Source organism: Stegodyphus dumicola, chromosome 6 (genome assembly GCF_044657685.1).
Source record: "Stegodyphus dumicola isolate Sdum_Otavi_A_Nest chromosome 6, ASM4465768v1".
NCBI lineage: Eukaryota > Metazoa > Arthropoda > Arachnida > Araneae > Eresidae > Stegodyphus > Stegodyphus dumicola.
Genome location: NC_140773.1, coordinates 71518495 through 71540195, shown reverse-complemented (window position 1 = coordinate 71540195; position 21701 = coordinate 71518495). Strand labels below are relative to the sequence as shown.

The 21701-nt window shown below is 32.5% G+C and overlaps 1 protein-coding gene across 2 annotated transcripts in view; it reads right to left on the bottom strand.

The window, feature by feature from the left end:
- Positions 1-399: 399 nt before the first annotated feature.
- LOC118196558 (calcium-activated chloride channel regulator 1-like) overlaps positions 400-21701 on the bottom strand; it is a 66192-nt gene continuing 44890 nt past the window's right edge. For both annotated transcript variants that reach the window (XM_035368020.2, XM_035368025.2), the window contains 5 exons: positions 15032-15169; positions 13588-13717; positions 8313-8438; positions 5227-5445; positions 400-861 (listed from right to left, as the gene is read on the bottom strand). In XM_035368020.2, the coding sequence (XP_035223911.1) occupies positions 452-861; positions 5227-5445; positions 8313-8438; positions 13588-13717; positions 15032-15169 (1023 nt within the window). In that variant the 3' untranslated portion in view covers positions 400-451. The remainder of the gene's footprint in view (positions 862-5226; positions 5446-8312; positions 8439-13587; positions 13718-15031; positions 15170-21701) is intronic.

Below are 21701 nucleotides of genomic sequence, written 5' to 3'. Positions count from 1 at the left end.
ATTCATTGAAATCTGAAAGGTTGTTATTTTCAGGTGCTATATTATCTTGTGTAATAAATGGTAAAATTCTTTCGATTTGGTGCGCCGCACGAGTCTTTAACAAACATCCTATTTTTAATCTCTTTAAAATTTACTGGAAATCCTCTTCCTATCCAGTAAAATCTGATCTGAAATTTGATGGTATCCAACAGAATCTAAATTTCCAACTTCCATTTCTCTCATGTTTAGGAAAGGACTATTCTCCGTTTTTTTCAAGAAACATCTGGCAACTTTTATTCTGATTTATGACATAGAGACTTCATTGGGATATTTTGTGAAAACAAGTGTGAAAATCCAAGTGTTTAAAACATAATTTTCAGGCTTGGAATCTTGAGTAGAACTTGGGTTGGAGGATATACATTTCTTTTTTTTCTTTTCTTTTCTTTTCTTTTTTTTTTTTTTTTTTTTTTGATTATTTTTGTTGTTTAGGTTTCACTAGAAAGAAGTGAATTGCTAAATAGATACATGCAAGACTAAAAATGACGAAAAGAACAATTCCGAAAGCAATTAGTACTCTGTTTACATCTTCGCGTTTCACTTCTGGAGGCGAAGTAGGATGAGTGGCATTTTTAGCTGAGTCTCGGATAAATAGTTCCACAACATTCGATGGCTCACTGTATAGATCCTTGCCATTAACAGATAGCATAGAAATGAAATATGTCAGATTTTCCTTGAGTTTTTCAAAAATTTCAATTTCTGTATTCTCGATCTCCCCTCTGGATTTAGGTTGAAGATCCATCTCAAAATGTGTGGAATTTTTAGAATCAAATTTATTGATTGCATCATCTCGTGAATAAAATGACTTAAGTATGTACTTTGTAGCTGAAACGAAAATAAGAATGACGTTATACTTATTAATTATCATTATAATTACTATTATAAAACTGAATGTAAAAAAATCATAAATACACTGAGGTGACAAAAGTCATGGGACATCTCCTAATATCTGTCGAACCTCCTTCTGCCCGTCAAAGTGCAAAAACTTAATCTGGCATTGATTCAACAAGTCATTGGAAGTCCCCTGTAGAAATACTGAGCCATGTTGCCTCTATAGACGTCCATAACTCAAAAGTGTTGCCTGTGCAGAATTTTGTGCACAAACTGACCTCTCTATTATGTTTAATAAAATTCATATCGAGCAATTTAGGAGGCCAAATCACTCAAATTGTCCAGAACGGTTTTCAAATCAATTGCGAACAGTGGTGGCTCAATGATATGGCGCATTGTCATCCATAAAAATTTCATCGTTATTTGGGTACATGAAGTACATGAATGGTTGCAAGTGGTCTCCAAGAAGCTAAACACAACCATTTTCAGTCAATGATCCGTTCAGTTGTATCAGGCGACTCAGGCCATGACATAAAAAAAAACAAGCCACACCATTATGGAGCCACCACCAGCTTACACGTTGCCTTGTTGACAACTTAGATCTATAGCTTCGTGGGCTGTGCACCACGCTCGAACCCTATCATACGCTATTAGCAACTGAAATCGTGACTCATCTGACCAAGCAACGGTATTTTAATCGTCTAGGGTCCAACCGACGTCAGCTCAGTTTGTCACCTCAGTTTATAATAATGGCCAACAGCAGGCCCAGAGGAAGTTTAACGAAATATTATTATTCACTACTTAATTAAGCTTTCATTATCATTAGCATGGCATTCAAAGCTGACTTAAGCGAATTTATTGTTTCAAGTTAGCGTTCACAATATTCTCTTTAATTTCTACTTTGTTTTAAGTTTTAGAACTTAAGGAAATAACTGTTGTATTCAAAAAATGCATACAAAATGCAATTTGGAATCAATTTAGGTCAATAAATTGATGAACAAGTTTCAAGAACTGATGAAGAGATTTTAATGAAATTTGATATGAAAATCGGTTGATATAGTACAAAATAACGTAAGATACAACAGTCGCGGTATATATATATATATGCATAATTGTGCATAAGGTTCATCAACGCAGAAAGATCTAAATCAGAAATTGCAAGATCGAATAAAAATGGGAGACTAATAGGGAGTGTGGTCTCGCACAGGCAGCGCCTTCAATAGACTGGAAAATGGTGTTGTAATATTTGAGTGGAAGAGGAAACCCCTGTTTCTCAATATACTTTCCAATGGAGAGACTCAGGGACCAGCTGCCTGTTCTCTAGCATCCGAGAAAAGGACCAGTAAAGCAATGAAGGTTTAAGGCTCCGGGCATCATGCTCGACCGAGCGCATATACTTTTATGGTCTTTTGTCTATGTACAGTCGTTTTTCTATGTATGTCTTTTGTCTATGTACCTTTATGTCTATGTCTGTGGTTGTTACCAGGTATAAGAAAAAGTCTTAGATCTTTATGTGCGTCTTTATAGAGACATAATTGGCCCCTCAACTCATTTTTGTGGACAACAACGCTCGTCCATAAAGGGCTAATTTGGTGGATGGTTTACTGGAAAACGAGGATATTAATAAAATGAATTGATTACTCATATCTCCAGACCTAAGCCTTATAAAGCTGATCTGGTAGGTTCTTGGGAGGACAATTGCAACTCGCCTTTCCCCTCCTCAAACTCTCTAGGAAGGAGCGCTATTACACGAGTCGTACCAACTGACTGCCGTACCGATGGGCCCTGGTTCGAATCCTGGAGAAAGCATTTTAAAAGTTGGTATCAACGGTAAAAGACAAAGTTTACCCTTATTTAGGATTTAGTTCAAATAATCATTATCTTATTAGTTGAACTACAGAGGGTGTTTACAAATTTTTAGAATAATTTCGAGGCCGTTTAGTTAATATTTAAAATGCAAGGAGCATTTTTCAAATGTTTGTTCTGATAGCATTTTTCCAGACTATAAATTCGCATTGTGGTTTACATGATAGGAGAGATTTTCGTAAAGTTTCCAGAGATTATTCCGCTTCCATTAATTTCCATATTTCATCAATCGTAGTGGATTTGGGCTTAGAAAGAACTCTTTTCAAGAGACCAAAGGCACAATACTCCATAAGTGAAATGTAAAGGAACTTCGCCGGAATACTTTGGAAAGTATAAATGCAATGCCTTTTTCAACGTATTCCCGCGTTCATATTCATTCATTCGGCTTTTTTTTTAAATAAGCAGTGGTACTTTTCGAAATATGTCATTTTTCTTCTTGATGAATTTTCACGCTTTGAAAATAATTGAGATAAAGAAATGGAATGTCTTCTGTAAATATCGGACGTAAAACTTTCTCTTGATATTACATTGAGTTGATTTTAATATTGTTTCGCTCTTCGAATCGTCCATTTCCCATTGTAAAAGAATCCTGCGACAATGAAAAGACCCTTACTGAAACTTTCTTTGTATTGACGGAACTTAGTTTGTACTTTTTTCTATTAGTTTGCGTTTTTTATAGCAAATAGACCTTTTTTGTTGCATTTTGTGCTTTTATGAAGCATTAAACCCATGCTTCATAAAAGGTCACAATGTATTATTCTTTATCTCCTGCTAAATATTTTTCATATAGGGTTCTAGAAATTGTTTTGCATTGAGCCACATGCCTCGGCAAAAACTGGTGAACATTACATTTTTAGCTTAAAATGTAAATCTTGAATTATTATTTAATTTATTTACTGGAACACATGTATTTAAAGACTTTAAAATTAATTTCTGAGTGGGCGGATTTTTTCTCGTTAGCAAAAATTTAAATTTAGGAACATTAAAACAGTATGCACCCTTTTCTAGCATACTTTTGGAGTTTTCCTTCCATGCCGAAGTAATGATTGGTGGTTTTATCCTTTTCGTTTAATAATTTTGCTTATTTTGCGCTTAGAAATTTTAATATCATGCATTTAATAACGTTTTCGATTATGAATGTGAATATTTCTCCTCGGAAAATGCAAAATCATATTGTTCATTGCATAGGTTGTTTACATGTGACATTTTGAGAGGGGAATAAATTTAAAAGTAGAAGATGATAATGAATATGAACGCGGGAATACGTTGAAAAAGGTATTGCATTTATACTTTTTCCGGCGAAGTATTCCGGCGAATAATAAGTATTCTGGCGAAGTTCCTTTACATTTCACATCTGGAGTTTGTACTTTTTAAGTAAAAAACTGTTGCCAGAAAGTTTTAGTCCAAAACACTTGCTTTTTAAAATTTTTTATTAAAATCTTTCTCAAAATGCGTAAAATCCTCTGTATACTATCACTTCTACTTTTCGTTAGCTCTCAACATGATGTGAATGAGAAAGAGATAGAATGTATAAGAATAGAGTTCTTGAAAGTTAGAGTGGTTTGAAGCGACGATGATCGCTGTGTTCTTTTCTTACCCAGCTCTGAGAGTTACTTGATCTCTGGTTAGCCTTTATGCTAGCCGAGTTACTCGCGCATTTAGTTAGAACTGAGCCAAAGCTTGTCAGGCTTTTGTAGTTGTGAATCCGCAGCATTAAATTATTTTTAATTTGAAATTCACATTTCATGTTTCTGATATCCCGCAAACTTATGGAGGTTTCTTTGTAAGCGCAAACTTGCATTAAGTCGTTTTTGAGTTTTAAAGTTGAAATAAAAAAAATGGTTTGTTTAAACCTTCTGTTGAAAGTATTGCTAATTTTAAAGACTAGACAATGAGTCGCCTGTTAGTTTCATCAGGGACCAAGGTTCTCAGTTAACTAAGTAGTTGAACCGTATATTCTTACCAGGTTTTGTCAGTGATTTTTATCAATGTATTGATTACATAATACTGTTAGCCGCCTTAAGGCACAGTTGTTTCCATATGTACGAGACAAGAAAGACTTCGTGGCACACTTTTTTTCGATGTGATATAGAATTAAAAGCAGCTTAAAACGATGGCTGCGCAAAATGGCAGGATTAATTACCTGTGAGGAACCGATAAGAGTAAAAAAAGGTTTAAGAAAAGGGCCTTCGAAATTTCCTCCATCTGGATCGCCTTTCAAAAATAATGTAACTGGAGGTTTGAGATCATAATGTAATCAGTGTAATCTTCATGTAATAGTATAATTCACATATACAACTTTAGTTTACAGATCTTTAGGAATGAGAAATAAATTTATTGACAAACAAATACTAGTAAATTGTTTTACATGAAAACAATTTACTAAATTGTTTTACATGAAATATTTTGATTTCAGATAAAGTTCTGATTCAAGATTTGTTGGGTATTATTAGAAACTCATAAAAAGAAAACATTTTTAATGAACTTTATTACCATTTCCTCTATCAGCTTCCGCTCCAGGAGCTGTCCATTGCAGTGCCAGAAAGTATGGTATATCATATCTAATTATTCGCAAATCAAATATCTTAGACGGTTTATATCCTGCTCGGGGCTTCACAGTAATGGATTTGAAAGTTAAGTTAACTGTTTCTTGAAAAGCACGAAGAGGACCGGTATCACTTATTACATTACTGCCACAACAAGGTTGAACGCCTGTAAAAAATATATTGCATACAGTACAACAGAAATATACATTAATCAATGGAAAAAAACCAGAAAAATAAATATCTGGAAGCTTTCAGATTTTATATTATGCCCAAAGGGGCGTTTTTTAACGTTTTGTGTGTTCTCTTATTAAATATCATGTTCTTCGCTCTAAAACCATAAAATTCCATTCAACAGCAATATCACAAAATATTTAAAAGCTCATATCTTTAGAATTTCCAATACACAGTCTCGCGAGCTGGAGATAAATATGTTTTTTTTTTCGTACATTGTTGCCGTTGCTCGCTTTGAAATCGTTGAGTTTGATAATCAAAAATTCTTTAATGTTTGACAAAATATGAAATAGATAATGAAACAAATTCCGAATTTGGGCTTCCAGATGTCCGACTTTGTTATTCAGAATTTGATGTCTCTAGGTACCATTGTTATTTCACAGTGTGAGAAACATACATACATTCATGCTGATTCGTCATTGTTTAATTTCTTTAAATATAATGCAGGTTCTTAATATTTGGTGGCAACAATTTGAAAAGTGAATCGATATTTATAGTGAACCAACGTAAAATGGCAAAACAAAATTAATAGCTCTTCTGGGCAAATTTCCCTTTGGGCTAATAATGACAAAAATCAGTAAAAAACCAGTACACACAGGCAAGGCCTAATTATTGGCCAGATCCATAAGATTCGGGCCTAGAGCCTGAAGCTTAAAATGGTCTTTATGTCATCCTACAAATACTTAAAATCTTTTTTTCAGAAAAATAAGGAAAGTGAGCTCTGGAGGTCCTTTAAAAACTAAAATACTTAGGGGCCTAGACTGACTTAATCGAACTCTACATATGAAACACTAGAAGTATGGAAATGAGAGTCCCAGAAATCTGTATAAAAAAGAATGGAAACCGAATAATTGAATATATCCTTAAAATAATTTCATACGAATCCAAGGATTCATCTTTATTTTAGATTCTATGGATCTAAGGAAAATATAGATCTATTCTATTGTGTCCAAGTGTATAATGACATAAGCTTAAAAGCTTAGCTTCTATAGCTAATTCATCGCAAAATGCAACGTATAAAATTGGAAGGCTTTAATTCATAGCCATTTTACGAAATTGCATTTATGAAAGACATCACTCAAACAGAAGTAGTCTCAAAAGCGATTGTTAACTAGTCGTTATTTTCTTAAGAACATTTCATATTATTAATGTCTTGTCTTTAAAAGAAAATTTCCGGTATTCTAACGTACTAAATTACAGTACAGCTTAATGACGACTTCTTTTCTAAATTATGCTTCGGAGCTGCATAAATATACTAGAAACAATAAATGGTGAATAAAAAATGTGTGAATGTTAATTAACTATAACAGCACAATCGTGAGTAATGGGCCTTAAAGATACTTTCGTGTATTACTTTACAACAGAAACTCTTTCGTATTTATATTATGCAGGAGAAAACACCACAAAAAGGACACTCAGTGGGCCTTTTCCTTTTTAAGGAATTAGAATCAAGCAGAGTTGCCTATGCTCTTAGTCATTCAATTGATAAAAATGAGCCTGTTTACACAGGTAACATGGATTAATTAAGAGAATCTGAACACATTTCCGTTTTCGTAGATTTCCGTTTCGTTTAAGATGCATGTTGTGATATAACTATTTTAGTAGTGTGAGCAGTTACATATAATGCTGTCACACTACCTTAACAGTATGAGCAATTACATAGAATGATGACACATTACCTTAACAGTATGAGCAAATTCACTTTCGAATCTAACTCGAGCAATTACTTCTGTATAATAAAATATTTTGAGTACTCTGCACACAAATCTTACATATGCCAGATGAAATGATCAGTTACAGCGAGCTAAATCTGACTCATTAATAAGAGTAATAATAAAATACAATATTAAGTTAAGAGAACAGAGACGCTTTGTTTGACTGTTTGACCTCATTAATAGGAGACGCTTTTGTTTGACTGTAAACAGCCGTCGAAAATAAATAGCAGGATTTTAGAAGCTGGACGTGAAATATATTGCATATTTGTGTAGTGCATAGAAAGGAACATAGAAATTTATCTTACACTACTATTCGGCTACTCTGTAAAAGACCTTTACAATCAATGTACAAGAACTGCACTGAATTATTTCTGTTTATTTACACCCGAAATTAGATGCAATTGTTTTCAGTACTTGAAAATTAAAAATTTCAATCTTGGTAAATTCCTAACTTTAGTTCTTGTTTATGTTACTATCTGCATCAAAAATAATATATGATAATAATGACAAAAGTCTTTAATAACCAGTAAGTAGCATGTATAATGTTTTTATTCTTAATTTCATTAACTAATTGTTTCTGTTCTCAAATTTATGGAAATTTATAATAGAAACAGTATACTTTCAAATGGTAACATGTTTTATGATAACATGAACTTTTTTTATTATGGTTTTATGCCATGATTATGTGGTTTTATTTATCTTGCAATTAAATATATCATTACCTCATAACAGTAATCTGATAATTTTTAATTAAATTCAATAGATCAATAGATCACCAGCAGACTAAATAAATTACAAATGTTCTTAGTTTATCTTACGTTACGGAATGATTGTTCTTCTGTGTCTACGCTACATCGCATACTTATATATTGCATTGTTATATCACAAATCTTTTGTTCATATTTAATGGACACTGCTATAACATATGATAACTTAAAATTAACACCAATCTAAAGATGAATCTTGTCTTTTTTTTTTTTTTTTTTTTTTTTTTTTGTTGTTGTTTTAGATATATGTTTTCCAATAAACTCAGTTGAAATGCAACTTTTAGAAATGGATTAAATTTAACGAAGAGAAATGTCCTTACCATTTTGACCGACCTTCGCATGTCGATTATTATCCGTTGCTGTTACTGTTACCTTGTATTCACCTTTATCATCAAAATCTGTGAAATAGCGGCTGTAGACACCGTCATTTGCTGTAATATCTGGATCTAGAAAAATAATCACTGATTACATTTTCATGTTTTAATACCTCAACAATCACATTACACTGATCACAATTTTTTGAAGTATGGCTCTTATTTGTGAGTATTTAATTTACATTTTTACATAATTCCGCCTATTCAGATAGTAATTGATAGGACTATAGAAATGAAACTAAATATCAAAATGTTATTGTATTAATTTAGTACGAATAGCAATTTAGTTTGTACGAATTATGCCTTCTTTAGCAAATGTTCTATTACTGAATCATAAACCAGAAATTAGGCTCTCTGTTTTAAGAAGTGTATTTGGCATCTACAATATCTGAACACATTCTATAATTGAAATCATCCAACACATTATTTGTTTTAGATTTTATTGGTTGAGTATCGCATTGAGTATGACAAAACAAGGAAGACTTATTATGCCTAAGAAGAGTAAAGAACTTTCTAAGGCAAGTTGATTTTTACTAAAATGACACATGAAGAAATCTGTGATTCGTATCCAACTCGTATTAACTTTAATTAGCCCGATGAACCAACTTATTCATCGAGAATACTAATACTGTTAAGAATCGCTGTTAGAATAGGTCTTAGCAGGTCTTAAAAAGTGTGATGTACCATCAAATGACCTTATTTTCAATAGCAACGAGCTTTAAGTGAAGTATCACTTTCGGTCGATTCTTTGTAAGTAAAACCTAATTTGTTGTTCTAGTAAACAGAAAAATCTGTAATACGAAATTTCGAATTATATTATTATATTTTATCAGTTTTAACTGATGATGTGTAAAAATTGGTATTTTTCTAAATTTATATCAACATAATCAAATGTTTACACCTTTGTTTCTTTTTTATTAAAAATTACATTTTATTGCGCAGTGGAATTCTAAGGTCAGTACGCTCGGCGTGTATTTGAGTGGTCCGAGGTTCGAGTCCCGGCGACGGCATTGCTCATTTTTCCTCTATCCTGCTGTCAAAAAGCTTCTAATATCTCTACAGTGGCGCGCGAACTAAAAACGGTGGTGGATGATGATTCTCCACCACCAAGATTTGGCGATTGGGTGCTCTAATTTCCAATCGCCCTTTAAAAGGGGGGATATATAAGGTGAGTGAGTGAGCGCCACCAATGAAGACCACTGACCTGGCCTTAGCCTCACAATGTGTTATCTTTCTGGCAGAAACCATCTACTCTCTGCTCCACCCTGCTCCGGGAACGCAGCCGAATAGACAGCTAAGAGCCTCATAAAGTCTACATGTAAGCTTGGATGTCGTTGTTGGGAGAAAGAGTATTCTGTTAGGAGCTACTTAAAATTAAGCAAAGAAGTAATCAAAAGACTTTTAAGAATCGCTGTTAGAATAAACAGAAACTTGTGTTAGATAAAGCAAAGAAAGGAGGACTCTGCCTGAAAAATTAACTATCGTGGATTTTCTGGACTTGCCAAATGTCTACATGCGGATGCTAATCCTGACACAACTGTCATATATTTATTGGGCTTTTGTAAAATCGTTGGGCTTGCATGAAAGAAAGACGTAACCTATTAAACTATTGCACATAGTAAGTAATTGAAAAAAAAAAAGATTTAAAAAAAATTCCTAGCGCCAAAACGTAATTTAACGCAGATTACTTTCCATGTGCCTGACTCTTATGTAAAAACATTTAAAAAATTGTGTACCTCTTATCACTAAGATAATATATTCCTGCATAATTTAGTTCTTTGCGCAAACTTAAAATGGAGTTGTTTTACAAATTGAACCATGCATCGACATTTTCTTTCGTACCACTTGCAGACAGGATAATAATACATACATAAGTACAAAACTGAATATTAAAGTGAAAAACTAACATGATACTGAGTACAGAAATACAGAAAGCTGCCTAATACAGAATACCTAATACCTGCATACATAACACTTAAAAAATGCATACGTAATATATGTAAAACTGATGAACATAATACATAAAACTGGTTATTAAATATTGCTATGTAGTCTAAATCCTAGTCAAGTACGAATTAACCTTCATAGTACATGCCCAGAAGTAATAAATACAAACTTGAGTACGTTAAATTGAACATTTAACTGCAGCACCATACTCAGTAAAACTGATATCTGATTCCAAATACTTAAATACATAATGCTGATGCAAAATTACAAAGAAAATGCTACCTAAATTAATTCCATAGTTACTTTTATCACCTTAGAACATGCACATAATTTATAAAAAACGTAATTAAGCATTAAATGCTGATCACTAGGGAGAGATTCAAATATACAGCTGATCACATAAATACAGATATCTGTTCCCTGACATTTACATAAAAAGTTGAACATTTATTAAAACTAAGAAGGCAAAAATGCCATACCAAGAATAATATCATTCACATACTTAAGTTGAGGTGATAACATAAGTTTACCTTGTTCTTCTTGAACCTACTTATCACAAACTTGTAATTTAAATATACAATTAGTAACTGTGGGAAAAACTCATTGCAGTTGAAGATTTTACTGGCCCAATCTGTTCTTTCGAGTCCTAGACCTCTAAGTAAGCATTAATTCCAAAAGTAAAATTTTTAAAAGAATATAGGCAGGTTGTTGCCATAGTCCTAATTATCTAAGTTACTCTTCGGCTGAAAGGTCCGAGGTGTGTGTGCCACGCATAATTAATAGATTGATTTAGTGTGTCTTGTTCATTTTATTATTCAGAGCGCTAGGCGCTTGATTCCTTTTGTTTTGGGGAAACTTATCGTCGTATTAGAGAATACTTTCTCTGATAATGGCTGATTATCGCTTGTAGCTTTTTATTTGCTGTTTTGTTTGTTCTCATATTTGCCGCCCATTGTGGCCAGTAAGCTTGACTTGGCTTTCTTATATGGTATTGCGCCGTGTTTGTGCAGTGGAAGACGTAGTGGTCTGGATCCCCCACCTTTCCCCATTGACATCTTTCTGTGTCACTCAGGTTGAATCTATGCAGATAGGTCAGGAAAGGGTCATGACTTGTAAAAAACTGTGCCTGACTGCCACTATTGCAATTTAACTCTAGCGTTGTTTTGGGGAAGAAGATATATGTTCTCCTTCCTGTATCCGCTGTGTCCAATCTGGCTTGCCATCTGTCTATCAGTTGTTTCAGAATGATCTTTTTGAGATAAGACCTGATGAGATTTGAATATATAAGGTATTTATCCAGCCTTCTTAGCATGCCTTCGTGGTGTAATGATCAGCACGCTCGGCGCGTATTCGAGAGGTCCGAGATTCGAGTCCCGTCGAGGGCGTTGCTCATTTTTCATCTCTCCTGCTTAAAAAAAAATCCTAATATCTCTACAGAATAACATATAATTTAATTGGTTTTCATCCAAAAAGAATTAAGTGTTTAAAAGATATTTAAAATAAATACTTTTAAACAAATAGCGTAACTTAAATTTCTTGTTGTTGCTATGATATCAACAAATCTAAATTCATTTTGATTTGCAAGTATATCCCCGCGATATTTAGGTATCAGCAAACAATGCTTGTTAGTTTCTGAATAGTGACTACCGTGCGTTCCAAGATCAGTAAGAAGTAAAGCTATAGCTTTTTTTCCAATTTGTTATTTCCTCTTGTACTTCGGTTCACCAACGGCCGAGCGGTAAAGTCGCTGAACACTGGTAGTTCGGTCCGAGGTTCGAATTCCGCGAACGGGCTGGCTGCATGGTGTTTTCGTGGTTTTCCCCGTGTGTAACGTGTATACGAGCCAGTTTCCCTTAGAAAGTCCTCCACGAAGGCATCCCTCCCCTTAGGCAGATAGCCCTCGAGGCTTTGCCATGATTAAATAACCTAACCTCTTTTACTTCGTCATCATCAACTGTGCAAAAAAATAACAAGCACATTCTTTGGTAACATGTCTGATTTCAAGTGTTTTGAAGTTTCGCAAATGAAATGCTGTTATAAAAAATCATTCTCTTCTACAACTTGATATAAAGAAATGTCATGTCTGAGAAATAGCCTTAGTACTTGCTGCAGTATTTTGGATTAAGCTTTTACTGTAGTGATTGTATAATTTTCCATGTATAAAGAAAATAAATCCGTTAAAAGTTCCAAGTAAAATACCACTTTCAACTTATACATAGGAACAAACTATCATGACTGTATGTGCATTTTATATGCCCATACGAGTTCTATATAAAAAATTTGAGAACTTTTGGATTAGATCAGAACATATTTTTGCATGGAAATATTTTAAGAGTTTTAATAAACTGTTACTTCCGGTTCATCAGTTGTAGCCAAAATCTAATACGTTATTCCCATTGATATAAAAGTCTTAAATACTAAATGTGAAACGTTTTGGATTATATTTTAATATAACGTTTAATGAAAAGTTATATTAAAATATAATCCAAAACGTTTCACATTTAGTAATAATAAGAGGTTTTAATGAACTTATTGGCTTCACGTAAAGTGCTATTTCGGGTTCTTCATTAAAAACGGTTATAGGCTTCAAGTAAAGTACCACTTCCGGTTATCCAGCTTTACCCCAAAATTTATGGGAACTCATAAACTCTACGTAAATGCAAAAAGCTTCAGTACGGAAAACAGAAATTTTTGGAAGTTTGATGTAATAATTATTGTGCACGAAATAATCGTCACATACATGCAGACACACAGCCAGAGGCACATTATTATAAAAATAGTAAAAACGCGTTGTGGGGACCCAGATTCATGCTTATTCACGGAAAACTTACGATCGAATTTTTAGACAGAAAGCATTACGTTCTTATCTATGTATAAGCTGGCGAGAGATAAAATTAGAAAAGCTTCAAGGGATCTAATTCACAAACCGAGGTGTCGCGTATCCATCGAAATTCATGTACTGTATCTACAAAATTAATATCAGTCTCAGACTGTCGTTGGTAAAGACGGACAGAAATAAGAGCGTTTTACGAAATGGTGAAAGCAGGAATCGTATCAATGCTAGTATCCTAAAGTAGCGATACCTCCGTACGGTCGGGAAGCTGAGTCAGTGTTATTGTTACCAAATGCCGAAAATGCTTATTTTCTATGTTCTAAAATGAATAAATTTAGGAAAATTCAATTTTCAATTGCTGCATATAATTCTATAAACTATTTTAAGATTTTTTTTAAATAGTTAACTTGGAAAATAATAATAATATAACTCAGCGCTCACCCCCTAATCCGTCATCCAGAAGATCAAGAATACTTTTATGTCCACTCGGTCTAATCACTTCAGCCTTTACACCAGCACTTTGCACAGGTTGACCTCCACACATAATCTGAGCATATATTATCACAGGCATCTGTAAAAAAGTAAATAACCACATTTTTCTTTCAAAAAAGTGTAAGACTTGAACAAAATTACTTTTAAAGGGAAAAAATTCTCTAAATTTCATTTTTCATTCTCTACATCCCGAACATTATGGGATATGTTACAACTGAAGTCACCTATCTAAGATATATATTTAAGGAAATAAAGTCTGTAGCCACCACTCATGAATACTCAGTATACTCTATCATGATATGCATAAACAGAAATTACAATCGTACCCTTGTATCCGGGATTAATAAGGAAGGAACCGATTTCTTCGAAATTTCAAAATGCACGCCAAGTGATGAACAACCTTTGTCAAATGTGAAGCAAGCTAGTGAAACAAGCCAAGCACTATAGTCCCGTTATAGTCACACTAAATGCGCGTGGACACACTTTCCTATCGGATATAACTAAATTCGAGGGGGACTGAAAATGATCAAATGGTCGTTTTCAGAACCTTTTATACATTCTCAGGTTACAGGTCGAGCTTCAGAATTGCTCTTTCCGACAATGATCTTTCCCCTCTAACGGTTGTAAAAACTGTCGGTAGGCTAATCGCGACTATCAGTGATCAAAACATCTGACTCCTTTCTCTCTGCCTTGTACACATATTTTCTCTCATTTAAAATTTATGTTAGTTCTACTTTAAACTATCTCACTGTTCTCACAGGCGACATTCTGTCGCAGATCTCAGACTCAGAAATTTTTTATTTACTTTACGATGGCTTCCAAACATAAAAGTAGTGATGATAAAAATACTCCTAAGACTTAAGTCGTGATGTTTTAATACAAAATTATTATATAGAGTAAATTTTGCATTACTGTATTAATATTTCAATTTAAGTAGTGATACAGTACCTAGCATATTTCATTAATATTTATTAATATTAATAATAGTTTACTGTGCCAAATTTATCAATTACCAAATTTATATATGTTAAATGTATAACCTTTTTTAACATAGCTTTCGCTATTATCCACAGTATATCCCGGAACAAATTACGCGCGGATACAGAGGAACTACTATAATTCCACTTGGAGAATATGAATTATAAAATAAAGTATGTATTTATATTTTCTCTTTCTTCAAATAGGTTTAGATGACAGAAATCTCTCACCAAAATTCATCTCTAACGATTATTTAACTTAAAATGAATACCAGAAATGTTAAAAAGCATTGTAACAATTAGAAAAAATGAGTCGACATAGTAAGAAGAATTATGCAGATGAAGTTTTCTCGTTTTGGCCAAATATTTAATTATTTTCCATGCGTTTAAGCTTGACATGACAAATTAGTACTTACTTGAATACTAGAGTCTGAAAGTGTCGTATCTCGTATCCATACAAAGTTTTCAAAGTACTCATTAGGATCTGATATCATCTGAATTTGTGTCAATACAGGTTCAAGCTTCTCGCTCTGTAATGTACACACTACCTCATCCTACAGAAAAAACGCATTTTTCAATTTGAATCCATATAGCATATATAAAAAAGAGTCTTTGCTAATCTTCTAAAGTTATTATATGCTTAAATCACAAATATTTCTCTAATGCAAGAATTCATTATACAGTGTTCCAGCTGTCGGTTCTTCGCCTAATAAAACTGCTTAATATTTTAACTACTGGGCTCTTAGGACAAGACAGATCCCTTTTCAGTAACGACAGATTATCCCCTTTTCTGTTACGTATTCACCAATTTCAAATATGACGTAAAACAACGTACATATAAAAACTAAATTTCAACTTCTGTTTAACAACCTTTTGCAACATAACTGAAACTGTGTTTTAAAATTATTTCTGTGACAGACAGTGACAATTCCCAATAACTTGAGACAAATCAGAATTTTTGCTGCAAATATTTGCTTAAACGTGAGCAACGATAACGATCTCTAACTAGCCGTCTTCGTTCTAAATTAACTATCAAATAAAAGTGTACTATTATCACTTGATTTTATTATTTTATGTTAAATGACTCGAACTAGCATCTGAGTTACGAAGACCAGATCTAGCAGAAACGACGCCAACAACACAGTTGCAAATCATCCAAAATTAAGGCTACTTTTGTTTTTAAACATAATTTACCAGATTCAGATATATGGAACATTTTCAGACACATAATTTCATTGAATTTTTAATAATAATTCTATAGAAGTACTTTAAAGGGACTCGTACACCTTAAAACCCGTAAGACCTTCAACTATGTTACTGTTGCAAGAATTGGAATAACCTATTTATTTTAAAAGCAATTACTTCCAACTTTTTACGGCTGACTACATAATATAGCTGCTTTCTGAACTAGTAACCACAAAGTTTGTGTTACAAAAATATTTTCATAATTTGATCTGCTTTGTGACAAAATTTTTAACCCTTAGCCTGTCGAGTTATTTTCTACAAATACCTTTAAAACTGTCACTAATTTTGGACCGAGCTTCCCTTAAAATGTCGGGAAAATAACCCTAAACCTCTGAAAAATGCCAGCTACTGCTATTGTTATTTCTTTCCCCTCCCTGAATACTAGATCAAGGGTTCCGACTGTAAGTAAGATGGATTACTACCATAAATATTAGTACCTGTAGATGCGAGTTGTCAAGAAAGTTGCAAATGACTATAATAGCTTCTCCGTGATGACCGTCCGAATGCCGCAGGCTACAGGTGCGAATACTATCTTAAAGGTTTTTCTTTCCTAAAAGACTCTTATTTTGAAATAACTTGATTTTAAAATTTACCCGCTTTTCTTTTATTATTATTTTTCATGTTTAATCTAAGTTACCTAAATCGCTGGGTCATTGATTATCATCAGAATTTCAACGCAGATTGGTTAAACTGCTATTAATAAAATCCATATTAAAAAATATCTGGTGCAATATTCATTCCTTCTGTGAGATTGCTGAAATATTTGAAAAGCAATGTTTATAGTTCGATTGCATTTGATATTATTTCTGATTTTCCATGTTTTTGTCATAAATTAGAAATGCATTTACATGCAGATAATAATTATTTTAAATTTCGTTTTACTTAAATATTACCTATAATTTAAGATATTTAGCATAATATTTGAATAATTACTATGAAAAATATCTGTTTTATTATTTCTGGCAAATTTAATCAACTTAACTTGATGTGACTTTTAAACTTGCTTTTAGAGAAACTATAGTTAAATATTAAGGAGATTTCAAAATTTAAACTTTTAAAGCATATTTAATGCTGAAATTAGTTTTTAAAACGGATGTTATTTTCTGAAAAGATTTCGTTTTTTGAATGAACAATATATACTTAATGTATACCAAATATGTTAAGTAAAGTTAATTATTCAGCGAGCTAAGATTTGGTAACTGAATATCTTAATTTCAAGAGCGGAACAAGATTTTCATGATTATACCTGGATAGCTAGCTGATTTGAAAAAGGGATGGGTTTCAAATGCGACTTTTTCATCTGATTTATGAGAACAAAAAATTAGGTGATTTCAGGATATAACATAAACATTTGCTTTAAAATATCTTCTCGATCTCAAAGAAATTAAATTTGCCTAGGTATAAATAAATAATAATGCCTTTGTTTTGGCTTTTTCTTTAGCAATAATTTCGAGATCTTTTTTAATACAAAAAATTATGGTATTAACTTTTAAACACCTGATCTGTTTTTAAGAGCAATAAACAAAACATTTAGGAATTATTTAAGGGCTGAAACAGTGATAATATCAGTGTCAAATTTTCATTTCACTTTTTTATATACGTTCAAGGTATTCTGAAATTGAATTTTAATCTGAAATAGTTTTTCTTTATGAATTTTCAGGTGATCATAAATTTATTGACTAAATTTAAAAATTCTTGCCTTCCCGTCCTTGAAACACCAGTACACGTTGTCTGAAATAGGATTAAAAACATTATCCTATAACAGAAAGCTGAAAAGGAAAGATGACACATAGTTAATAAGAAACAATACAATGTTGTTATTTTATTGGCTTATAATATAATTGTTCAGTATGGCCTTTTTGTAAATAAAGGGTATTATTACTGTACATTTTGTAAAAAATAAGTAAGCTTTATATTTAATAATTATAACAATTATTAATTATTTAATATGTAGGGTTTATATTTATTTTAACTAACATTTATTTTAAGTTTAAACTATCTTTTCTGTCAAGCCTTACTTTCCCCTGGAACTGCCAATGCCAGAATATGTAAATTTGAGTAGAACGCGCAAGCATTCAAATTATCAGCGGAAGTAGTATGATTTAAATAGAAGGAAACGAGTTCGGAGAGAGAGTTATTCTTACTTCGCGAGCGCGGAGGTAGAAATCGAGAATTAAAGAACCCCGCGTTGCGGCCTATGTGCTTGGCGGGAAGTAGTTGCAATTGTTCCAGTGAGCTTCAAGTCTGCTGAATTAGCTGCGGTATTTGTAAAACGCGGTGAGTTAGTTATTTTAGAGAGCCTCGTAGTTAGAATCTTGTCTTTATTTTCTTTTCAGGTTATTATTTTATTTTGACTGCCTAGTTGGCAAAGTTTGTAAGCGTCAAGAGAACGCAATTGTAAATTAGTACGTTGAATAAAAAGGGACTTAAACCCTTTATAAGACTCTGTGGTTTATACAAGCTTTCACAGTCACCTCTTGGTTGCGTGCTAGTTAGAGGCGCGCAACGTTATAAATAAGTCATTATAAGATTATAATTCAATATATTTTGTGGAATATACTTTTTGAGGATATTTTCCTCCCTAGGAATCCCAGCATTCAATTGTTTGAAGCATTAAGTTCTAAGAAATTGTCTTGCTTCAACGTAGAATTAATTATTCACATGAAGTCCCTTAACCAAAGAAAATGCCTTACAAGGGTGTATTTTTGAACAACAGCTTTTATTAGAATAAATATATTTATTTTAATACTATTACTAATATACAAACAAATATTTACGTTCACTAGAGTGAATAAGAGTACTGGATGTTGATGTTTGTTCTGGATTTGTCGCTAGCAACCAAACAAGTTAGCGGCTTGGTGTCTTTATAATTTTTCCCATGCGTTATGCGAGTTCAAGACAATTTCAATTTGAAAATTTTCCAAGAAGGTATTCTCTTAAAACAGATAGTCCAGGACTATTTTAATAACTGTAAAAAATAATCTATGAATATTTTTTGTTATACGACAGCACGAGCAAAATGATTTTCTCTGCAAAAACATATGCACCAGCACTGATTATCGGCCGCTGTTAAGTTAACTATATCTCTTATTCTTTGCAATACTTTTATTTTTTTTTTCAAAGAAAGTTTTGTCAGTAAAATGCACTATTTATAATCTGTATTTTGTTCTTCTGTTATGTAAATAACCAACTTAAAATATATATTTCGTAAGCTGAGAAAGGCCCAATAGCGCGCGAGCGGTTTCTTTCTATTCAAAACTGTTTAGCGCATGTTACCTTATTATAAAAATCTGATGTATACACCACATGACTTCCTTGTACAGAATATTAAATTATACGCATTTTTTCTTGCATTTCTTTTAAACTTATTGGATTGAATTAAATCTACTTCGCCGACAGCGCATAAACCACAATAGAAAAAATGCATTCTTTAAAATTCACTCTATTTGTTTACCATAGCGACACTCTGGCGCTAAATTCACTTAAGTATTATATTTCGTTCATATTATAACACAGAATGCACAAAATTTATATCATTTAAAGAATTATCTAATCGTTGCCTCATGTTCTATTCAAATCCTATAATAAAGCTAGAACGTTGTATAAAAGCAATTAAGCAAACAAAACAAAAAAGGAAACAGTTTTTCACAGGCGATTGAGTATTTCTCATTCGATTAATTCAGTTCTCACTTCGCGACAATGCAAAAACACATAAAAACTCAAAATATCTGTATTAAAATTTACTAATTATTAAAAATTAAATTATAAAAAATTAAGTAAATCTTAAACACTTATTTCCTCGAAAAAATTCCAGAAAGGATTAAGCATGATTTAATTCGCAATAATAAATGAAGGCGTTATCTTTGTTGTTGCGAAGCTACGTTTCTCTAGATTGGCAACAAATCCACTACTCTGCTGTTTCAAACGTAAACAAGCAATGGCCGCCATCAAAAAAATTATTAGGCTAAGCGGCACTTAAAAGAACTTTAAATTTGTTGATAATTCTAAAAACATTGCATAGAGATTTACTAAAGGCATAAAAACCTTAACCGGAAGATAAGAACAACATAAGTCAATCATTTTTAAAGCAAAAAATGTACAATTTACAAACATATAAGTGTAAAGAAACTGAGATCACTGAGCCGGGTAACAGAGTGGATATATATAAAATATGTTACGGTGAAACACCGAAATCTGGAGAATGTCGACTTTCACAGGTGAATATCAACATTCACATAGTCTGTTGGTGTATGTCCGAAATATTTTTCAAATACTCTTATTTCTGACTTAACCGGTCAATGTCGACATTCACCATGTACTAATGGTGAATGTTGAACATATAACAATATTATATTTTCTTCTCCGTAATTCAGTCGCGAATAAACGCACTTGAGACTTGAAATAAGAACTTAAGAACATGAGAACCTAAAACACACAATACATTCAAAATGAGAAAGGAAAATAATAGACGTTAAAAACTTACTTAATTATACAGTACGTTCTAAATGAGAAAATAAAATAACAGTAATAAAAAAACTTACTAAATTATGTGATTCAAATCTTATTTATTGCAACAACTTAAACTATTATGGCACTTTATGATCTCTCTTTTCGACTTTCACCATAGCATATCTGTGATTTTCGACATACACCGGTGATTAGAATTGTTCACAGCACTGGAAGATTATATTCCTAAAAGGAGTTGCGTCTCGTAAAGGACGTTTAAAGGGAAAGAATTCGTATTCATTCACATGAGGAAAAAACGAAGAAACCTCCCCTGCAATAAACCCATTTGCCGAGATTTGAATTCCTTCAAATTACCAGTCTTTAACGAGCTTACCGATCTTAGCGCTCAGGGGTCACGCATATTTATAAAATTGCTTATGTATTATAAGAAAAGGGGAACAGAAAAATTTAGAAAAATGTAATAAGAGTACAATAAGAATTTAATTCACTTAAAAGAGCATCCTTTTTGTTGGGGGGGATTTACAGAAAATAGTAACGTGTTTTCAGCTGAATTCTTCATCAGAGAAAAACTTTGCATGTAAAGCTGTTTTTTGAAATGTTTCACTATACAAGTAATACAAAATGAAGCATAGAAATATTTTTTTTCTCACATGCACCCAAATGCACGCATTACCCTATCCTGGATTTGAAGAACTCACAGAGAGAGAGTAGAAATACGGACAACAGATTTTTATTGGTGTCTGACTAATAGCTTTGGGAATATGTAGTCTTTCAGTCATTCAAGCTCCGACGCATTCAAATGCGAACGGTTCTCAGAAGCTATTCGAACAAACAGGGCCAACGGGTTTAGTTATACTACATTACAAAGAAGATAAAAGTGGCGTCCACTATGTTAGAGAAAAGGCCTTTTGGTGGTGAAATCTGTCAATGCGTACATCAAGGGTTGGCTTCTTATCTGTTGATCTACGTCTGTAAAGAAATACCGCAGAAACATGTGTTCAAAAAGACCACTTTTATACTTCTAAATACTTTCGTTCTAACAGCAAGATTTTTAAAAAAAATCAAGTTGTTTTCAATATAGAAAAAAAAAAGTAATAAGCTAATTTAAATTGTTTTTCACAGAATCAAGTAGGAAGATAAAGTATTATTATATTTTCGCAGAGATTATTTTGCGAGTAATGTTTTTCAAGTTACGAAAATCTCACCTAAGTGCATGTATTTTCAAATCAGATTTATTTAATGCCTAATTTACTAAGTTGTCTTAATTTACTAAACAATCGCACTTTCGAACATATATACATTAATACATACATAAAAATGAAATAAAATTTGAAAATAATGGAATTTAGGAATTAGTGTATTAAAAATAATAAA